The 9,745-nt window shown below is 37.4% G+C and overlaps 1 protein-coding gene across 1 annotated transcript; it reads right to left on the bottom strand.

Moving 5' to 3' along the window:
* Positions 1–539: 539 nt before the first annotated feature.
* Positions 540–3,639, bottom strand: Tmsb15c (thymosin beta 15C). The gene is made up of 3 exons (XM_026402890.1): positions 3,568–3,639; positions 1,994–2,110; positions 540–943 (listed from the first exon to the last, which is right to left on the bottom strand). Exons 2-3 carry the CDS (start codon positions 2,091–2,093, stop codon positions 906–908), a joined length of 138 nt encoding a protein of 45 aa, XP_026258675.1. The 5' UTR covers positions 2,094–2,110; positions 3,568–3,639; the 3' UTR covers positions 540–905.
* Between the last annotated feature and the right edge of the window lie 6,106 nt (positions 3,640–9,745).

Raw genomic sequence — 9,745 nt, 5'->3', positions numbered from 1 at the left:
ATGGTGTAAGTTAGCAACTATCTCCTTCCCCATTCAACCCCAGCCTTGAGTGTTCCCTCCCATTAAGTTGAAAAATACTTTCCAGAAAACAAGAGGGTTAGCATGAATCCCAGCCCTTACTCATCTTGAACAGATTTCTTATCTTCAGACCTCATGTTTCCATTCTTCATTCTGAGATAAGAAGTTTAGTCCACATGACCTCTTCTTCCAACATTACCTATGATTCTAACTCTAAGGGGAAAGCATCTAGTATCCCCAATTCAGGACTGACCAGACCTGGATGGGGGTGGGGAGGAGCATTTCTCTTACACATAAGCTGCTAAAGAGATTTCCCTTCAAGGACCCTTGTACTACATGGTATCGCAGAGTTGCTCTTTTGTTCATTTAGTATTTTGAGAACATGATCCTAGGTCATACCACATGATCTTAATCAAATTTAAAAAAAAAAAAAAAAAAAGAGTACCCTCACTTAACTTCATTCCTTACAAGAACACCAAGAATGAACCACAAGAAAACAGTGACTGTGTTTATTATTTTATTGGTACATTAGAAATGAAAATTAACTGTGAGAAGCTGAAAAAGTATGTAACTTCATGAATATTAAGAAGCAATGGAGGTACCCATTCTAAGTTAAAATTGGCTTGCCTTATGGGGTTTGCAAAGACTACACACACAAAGATCATCAATGGTGATACTATTGACAGCATCTTTCATTTGGAATTTATTTATGTACCAAGGAGAAGTTTAAAAATAAATTTAAGGGAACATTGACTAGTGTTGACCTCTTAGCCACAGAGTACAAGTGAGAAGCCATAGATGCCTAAAATTTCTACGAATACATGGGTTTACTAAAACCAAGACTCTCCATCAATGTTGAAATTTGCTCTTCGGAGGAGATCCCCATTTTATGATGTTTGGACACACTCTTTCTCCTGCTGGATAGCTAAGAAGGAAAAAAAAAGCAACAAAAAAAATTGTTGAGAGTGTTTTCCTAAGTCCAGTACCTTCCAAAAAACACTTTGCTACTGGGTAGGGGGTACAGCTCAGTGGCAGAGTGCTTACCCAATATGCAGGAGTCCCTGGGTTCAATCCACAGCACCCCCCCACCCCACTCCACCCCACACACACACTGAGTTCTTTACTAAGTCACTTAAGCCTGCCATACACACTTTAAATTTAGGATGCCAAAGCACTAAGCACAAATCCTCATAGTGTGAGTATGTGCATGCTTTTTAACCACCTGAACATACATTAGAATCTACATCAACTGTGGGCTTTTGTTTTCATTTGAGAGGTATTTATTATTTATTCTATTGCCATTTTTCCATAGATTATTTGAGACTGAAGAGAAAACAAAGCACTTTCATTCACATTTTTAATCACTATATAATAAGGAAATTATACTTCGAGATATTTTTTGAAATTCCCAAATAATGCTGACATGACAAAAGTATCCCAGAGCATTTGTAAACATGTTTGCAATTTCTTCAGAAGGCTGTAACTCTAGAGGGTAAAACTGATCCCTTGAAGTCTGGGAATCTTAAGTATATCCAAGGTCTATACATGTTCTTCCCTATTATCATCAGGTAGAGAAGGTCAAAACTGCAGACTGTGCATGGTTCTTTAGGGGTGAGATCACAGACTGAAATTTCTAAATGCAGAAAAATACCAGATAACTGAAAGTGGATAAAAACCAAAGCTCTTCTAGTGTTTAGTCCAATATTCTAAGATTGGATTTAATGTGGTTATTAGTAATTTTCCCAAAAAAAAAACTAGTTTTTTATTCCCACATACTACTAAGGCCTATCATATGAGAACAATTTACATAACCCCAATAACAAAGTCAACTATTGACATTTTTAACTGTTGCTTTAAATACAACAATACTCTAATTACTGCCCATTTTGTGGCAAAATTTACTAGAATATGGGTTTATTTACTGAACAACTTCCACCCTTGTTGGCATGTCAATTAAAAATCCCTCATTACTTACTTTCCTTTGAGGGAAGAGTATTTTTTTCCTCAGTATTAGTTTTCTTCAGTTTTGATTTGTCAAACTTCTCCACTTCAGACAAGTCTGGTTTATCACTCATCTTGACTAAAAGAAAGACTAAAAAAAATTAAGTTAATTGGCAGAACTATCTTCAGACTAAGGAGTAACAGTAAAAAATGTCCTCGTTTAATTTAATATCAATGTATATTTTACCTGATGATATTCAACAGAAAAGGAGCTTAGAAAGGTCACACTTTTATTAGAATGCTTTCAATTCTGTTTCATTAGCCCATTTCTGGTAGACAGTAAGTGATAGTGGATGAAGATGCAGTAGAAAAAGATGCTCTAGATACGCAGAGCCAATATGTCTGACTCTTTTCAAATCACAGCAAAGGTAAAATGGAGGTGATAGAAGCACACAAACAGGTTTAGAAGACAAAAATAAAAGAAAATTTAGATTTGACTAGTTAATGATTCTGTAACAGGAGCAAGCACTATTTGAGCATTTTTGCCTTTTATTCAAGTTCTCTTTTTTCTGGCATTTTCCCTGGGAGATGAGGGACACATCATACAAAAAAAGGTAACACGCAAAACTGTACTAATTTCTTTCCATTTTAAATGTCCAAAGACAGTATATTAAAGAGTTACAATAAGAAAAGGAAGGATTTAATCTGGTCAGAACTAATCACAGGTCTTGTGACACTAGTTTGGAAAATGCTGTAAGGAACAGCTAATTAGAATCAGATTGAGGTCATCAGAATGGGGTAAAGCAAACAGAATTGATTCTTATTTCACCCTATTTTCTCTGCAAAGGGAGAAGCAAGAAGATGAGGCTCAGAGGTGCCCTCTGAACATCCTGTATTTGTCCAGGAGAGACAATAGGAGACTCCACAAACCGGAAGAGAGCTCTCCTGTACGTGCCTGGCCCCACCCTAGTGAGGAAAGACACGTCTAGTGCCCAGAACAGAATGAAAAGCCCCTCACCATACATACATACACACACACACACACACACACACACACACACACACACGCAACTATAAGTCTCCAGTTAAGGCCCTCTTGCCGAGCGATCTGACACCAATCTGAAAGCTATGAAAACCGGAATTAACAAAATTATTATTAATAACAATAAAGGAAGGGCGGGGCTCACTGGCGAGTTTGTCAGGAACCATTTGCCAGGAAAGATTTGTGTACATTTTAAAATATTGTCACTGCCTGGTGCCCTGCTGAATGGTCACTGAGAGGCAAGGGTGTAAGGGGCCTGCCCCAGAAGACCCGTTCCGGGTGGCCCCCAAACTCCTCGTCCTCACAGACTCCGGAACTGCCGCTGCAGTGGGTAGGTGACTGGTGGTTCATCCCCCTGGGCCTTCCAGAAACCGACCCCCAGGAGGGCTAACCATCTCACAAAAAAGGTGGTGCTGCAGAAAGACAAAGGCGAGGACTCCTCCAGCGGCACAGACGCTAAATGCCAGCCCAACCCCCCGCCTCCTCGGCTCCAGAGGGCGCGACAGACGCCCTGAGCCCTCCCATAACCGTGGGCCTCCGATTCGGATGAGACCACAAGTCCTCACCTGAAGCCTGGAGTCTAGCGTAGAGCCGTCGGTTAACTGCCGCCGCGTTCACTCTGGAGCAGGTTGGCGTTCCCGCGCAGAACCAGGCACTTAAACATCGGTAACAGGCACCGCCCCCATATCCCGCCCCAGCCCTCTGATTGGATGAGGGGTCCTGGCATCGCCTCCCACCCTGCCTCTGCTTTAGCCCGGCAGGCCTGCGTCCACCATCTTCTCTCTACAATATACTTAATCCGTGGCCGCAAAACTTGATGACGTCATAGAAGACCCTGCTCCAGGATTAATTTTAGGGAGGACACAACTCCCCAATTCCACTGCTTTAGTCCTGAGGGTCCACATTCCTTTTGTCGCAAATACCCTTACTCCTCCGCGGTAGTAGGGTCCTCTAGAGTAAGCAGACGTCAAGCCCAGTTAGATTTGAACGTCTGGAACTTTTGAGATTCGAGCTGAATGAGCAGTGCTTAGGCTCTCTTGGCGTTTTATAGTCCGTGGAGCCGAAGTTCGCTGTGATGGTCGAACAGTAGCTTGGAAGAGGTGCTCTGGGAGGTCTGTTCCAATCCTTGGTCTGTAGTAGGGCTGCTCTTGGTGAGGGTGGATGGTTCAGGGTCATTCACTTCTACGGCTAGACGTTTCTATGACAATGGTGCCCTCCTATGTAAAAGCCACATTTGTTTTTTTCACTTTCTCTACCACTGAACATGATAGCAGTCAGTTTAGAATAATTGCAGGAGACTCTACTGGGTCTCTTTATATCCCCAATCCCTAGCACTTTGCTCGGCCCACAGGAAACACTGGTTAAAGACATGTCTGTAGATTGAAGTAATAAATCCATGAAGAGCTTAATTTTTGGACAGCAGCACCACCCAGTGTCTATTGGGGGAGAAAAGTAAGAATCTGATAGTTACTTGAAAGGACTTCAAGTTCAAGGTCATTTTCTGGGAACTCACCCAGAACCTTAGAGTGTTAAGGTAAAATTAAAGTAGAACTATATATAGCTTGCACCATATGTTTTCTATATGGCTCATGTATGATAATACAAAGCTACACAGGTCAGAAATCACTATTTACAGGGATTTCTCCAAACTTCCCCACCTCACTCCATACTGTTTTCAATGCTTTTGAGGCACTTTGTGTCAATTTCAGTTTTGTATATTTTTAAAGAATTGCTTAAAATTGAAAGGCACATTTGTTCAAAAGATTGAACAAATTGAACTCATCGTTGAATACCTACAATGTTCCAGGCATTAAAAATGATAAATACCAGTGTTTCTACCACTCAGATTTCAATGTTAATATTTTTAAAAATACTTTTAGCTGTAGATAGACACAATATCTTTATTTTGTTTATTTTTTTATGTGGTGCTAAGACTCTAACCCAGTGCCTCACACATGCTAGGCAAGTGCTCTACCACTGAACCACAACTCTGACCCTCCATGTTGTTAATACTTAGGTATATTTAATTTTACTTTCTTTTTTGCAAATAATGAAAAAAATATGTTTCCTTGACCTTTGTCCCTTTTCCATTCAACCTTCCCCATTTTAGATGTAGTCCTATCCTGAATGTGATGTATAGCCTTCCAGTTCATTTCTCTAGTGTTTGAACCTGCATTTCCCAGATTATTTTATAAGGATGAGCAACTTTTTATAAGTTTACTGGTCATATGTATTTCTTCTTCTGTGAAGTACCTTTTTAAATATCCTTCGCCCACTTTATAAAGTTGTTTGTCTTTTTAGTATTGCTTTTTATGGGCTCTTTATATATTCTGTATTCTAACTAGTGGTTAGAATTAATAACAATAAAGATTGAGGTGGGGGTCTGGGGCTGTAGCTCAGTAATATATTTTACAAAAAAAATTCTCAATCTCTTGATGGTTCTTTTTTGCATTATACTCTGTTGGTTTATAACTAGTATAACCAGAATAAACTTGTCTGAGGAAAAATAACTTTTGGGATGCACACAACTGCTTCAAGAGCCATGTGTTAGGAAGTATTCTATGACATGGGTTTCCAAATATTTTATTCATGTATTATATACATACACAAAAAAAAAATGAACATATCTTATATCTTTTTTTTTGTCCTGGGGATTGAGCCACATTCCCAGCCCTTTTTTATTTTTTATTTTGAGATAGAGTCTCACTAAGTTGCTTAGGACCTCACTAAGTTGCTGAGGTTGGCTTTGAACTTGTGATCCTCCCTCGTCAGCCTCCCAAGTTGCTAGGATTACAGGTAGGCACCACTGTACTGGGCTTAGGTATGCATCTTGATGAATGTTCACAAAGTGATGAAACCCATTTAACCAGTCCCGAGATCAGGACATGTAACATGATCAGCTCTCCGGAAATCTCTCTTGTGAGACCTTCCAATCACCACTATGGGCAAAGATGATAGCCACTCTCCTGACAATTAGTTTACCTCCTTTATGATTTAAATATACACTCTGTGTGTGTGTGTGTGTGTGTGTGTGTGTGTTCTTTTACTCAACATTCAACTGTAAATTCATCCATGTGTTCATGTGTATTTGTCATTAATTTGTTCTCCTTTGTGTACTGCATTTCAATGTATTATGAATACACCACCATTTATTTACTCATTCTACTCTTGATGGACATTTTTTCTTTCTTTCTCCTCCCCTTACCATCACTGAGATAAAATCCCCATCCCTATTTATTTCCACTTTAGGGCTACTACATATAGTTTTGTTATGAGTATAAATATGTACATTTTTTTCTTGGTTGTATACATAAGAACAGAGTTGCTGGTCATAAGGAATCATATATTCAGATTTAAAAGATATGGTAACTTGTTTTTTATAAAGCTTATACCAATTATTAATTGTTTTTTATTTCTCATGTATTTTATTATACAATGTTTCTGGAATGAAATATATACTTCTTTTCCTTCAAAAACTTGTATTTGGGGTATTTATTCAGAAAATTATTCTCTAAGGACATTCTGATTTTTTTATTGATTTTGACATTTTGGTTGTTGCCTACATCTAGACTTTATTGTATAAGGCACAAATCTAGATTCTGTCTATAAGGCAAACCAATTGGCCCAATCACGGGTATCAAATTACTTATCCTTTCTCCACTTCTTTGCAATGCCATCTTTCATATACCAATTTCCTATATATACCTTTTTCAATTTTGTAATCATTTCTTAAATTGCACCAAAAAATGAACCTGTTAATGCGTCAATTGGAATAGTATTGGACTTATGGATTAATTGAGAATTGCCATCTTACTGACACAAAGTCTTTCCATATCATATATCCAATTCATAATGGAGTATTGTTGGAAAAGACAACCCTCCATGGGCCCTGAGTATCCTTTATGTTCTTGCTGAGTATGCCAAAAATGTTGGGCTCTAATAACTTGGTCTTTTCTCAAGGTCATGTTTGCAATGGCTAACCCTGAGGGATGAGGAAACATCACTCCCCAGACAAGGAGCAGACTTGTTTCTCTTTTCTATGAAAGCACTGGATCCTTCAAATTACTATTACTTTCCTTTAATGCAATGCACTGTGGGTGCAGCCATCTATCATTTCTCCTTCACATTGCGCTTGTGTAGCTTGGAAGGCATAGGGGACAGACAAGAACAAACCAACATGAATCTACATCTACTCCTGTTTCTGTGAGTAATAAAATTCTTTGTCCTTCACTCAAAACTCCTATGTCTTCTGATAAAATACATGAAACTATGGCAGGCAAATGTGTTAGCTTGTACATGGGGTAAAATCCCAGACCCTGTAAGTGTGTGTGTGTGTGTGTGTGTGTGTGTATTAATTTTACATATATTATTTTTCCTTTAGCACAATTTTATGATTTTCTGCATAATGCTTGTTCATCTTTGTTAGTTATTATTCATAGATGTCCTATATAGTTTTGTACTACCATGAATGGGTCATTTTTTTCTGCTGTATTTTTGAATTCCACATGCTTTTTCTGTGTCACTAGTATAGCTTCTCATATAGTATACTGTATTTTTCCCTCAATATGTTATTGGCTTCTCTCAAAAGCAGAAACTATGCCTTATTCATGTCTGTATTCTTCCAGTGAAACATGTACTTTAACGTTTATTGAGCATCTACTATATAATCTGTTCTTAAATAAGGAATGAGATGTGTACAACCACAAATAAAATAGGCGCCTATCTTTAGGGATTTTAGAAAACATGAAGAAGATATACACAGCCACAAAATATTCAGAAAGCAGTAAACTGCACTGTAATAGATATATGAATAAAGAACAATGTGAGTAGAGGCAAATTATTGTGACTTGCAGGATTCTGGAAGATTTCATACAAAAAGTAACATTTGAGTTGGATCTCAGAGGGTGATCTAGGCTAGTACAGATGGAGAACTGATAGGGGAGGTCATTTCTTATACATTCGAATTTTAAAATATGGCATTCAAATTAAAAATTTCAAAAATTTTGAAATTTTGAAATTCAGTTTTAAAAATTATTTTTTCTTGGACCAAAGCATAATAGCATTACCTACAAGAAGCCCATTATAATCCTATTCATGAGAATCCTCTTTATTGTCAGTAATTTATTTTTTAAAAAAGCAACTAATAAAATCCAACAGGAACTGAAAATATAGCTCAGTGGTAGAGTGCTTGCTTTGCATGCTCAAGGCCCAAAGGTCAATCCTCGGCACTGAAAAAAAAAAAAAAAAAAAGAATCCAACAGAGAATATGTTAAGCACTCTGAAGGAATATTATAAAACTTTGAGAAACATTAAAATTAGAATAAAACATTGGGGGCTGGGGATGTGGCTCAAGCGGTAGCGCGCTCGCCTGGCATGCGTGCGGCCCGGGTTCGATCCTCAGCACCACATACCAACAAAGATGTTGTGTCCGCCGAGAACTAAAAAATAAATATTAAAGATTCTCTCTCTCTCTCTCTCTCTCTCTCTCTCTCTCTCTCTCTCTCCTCTCTCACTCTCTCTTTAAAAAAAAAAGAATAAAACATTATTTTGTTTACATTAAAATTCAATAGTTACTTTTGCTGAAATTAAAATCTCAACATTAAGTTTTATACAAAATAAACCTTGTATTTATTTTTGTAGCTATTTATAAGAAAGTTATGAAACTCTTGAACAAAGATTGAGGTGGGGGTCTGGGGCTGTAGCTCAGTGGCAGAGCGCTTGCCTAGCATGCGTGTGGCACTGGGTTCAAGTCAGCACCACATAAAAATAAATAAAATAAAGGCATGCTACAACTACAAAAAAAATTTTTTTAAAGATTGAGGTGGGAAGACTTTCCCTATTAGACATCAAAACTTATTTTAAAGCTACAGTAATTAGGCAATAACCCCCAAAATATATTCTTCACATGGTTGGCATTATAAATGAATTGGGAAGGAAAGACTTTTTAGCAGATGATATTGGAACAATTGGATATAAGAGGGAGGGGATGGAATTGGACCTCTATTCTCACATTTTACACAATATCAATACCAAGTGTACTGAAGACCTAAATGTAAATGGCAAAATTATAAAAAGTATGAATGTTAGTATAAGGGAACATATGATATTGGGCTAGAAAATAATTTCTTTGAAAAAAACACAAAGTGCTTATCATTAAAAAAATGATAACTTTGGCTATATTATAATTAGAACTTCTGATTATCAAAGGAAGCCAATAAGGAAATGAAAAAAATAAGTAAATAAGTGGGGTATCTATGCAACACATAAAAAGGAGAACAAGTAACACAAATTAATTTGAAAAAGCCACAGAACCCAACATAAAAAAATTCAAATGTCTTGAATACATAATTCAATTATTTCTTCCAAGAAAGAGGAAGTCTTAATGTTCAATAGGCATATGATAGATGCTCACCATTATTAGTAATCAGGAAAATCTAATTATGAGATGCCATTTTACCCGCCACTGCATAGGCAAAAATTAAATCTGTTAATGCCAAGTTTTGGCCAGCAGGTGGAGCAATAGGAATCCTAAACAGATGATAAGGCTGTAAATTAGGACACACCATTAAGAAAAGATAGACATCATCTAGAGAAGTTGAAAGTATCCATGTTCCATAAACCAATAATTCCATTCTTAGGAAAATGAGCTACAAACACCCATGTTTATGCACACATCCAAGAATATTTATTGTAGCTCTGTTTTTTAACAGTAAAAAACTGGAAACAACCAGAATGTCCCTCAAG

The sequence above is a fragment of the Urocitellus parryii genome, chromosome X (assembly GCF_045843805.1).
Source record: "Urocitellus parryii isolate mUroPar1 chromosome X, mUroPar1.hap1, whole genome shotgun sequence".
In the NCBI taxonomy this organism is placed as follows: Eukaryota; Metazoa; Chordata; class Mammalia; order Rodentia; family Sciuridae; genus Urocitellus; species Urocitellus parryii.
This window is presented reverse-complemented; position numbering and strand designations above follow the sequence as displayed.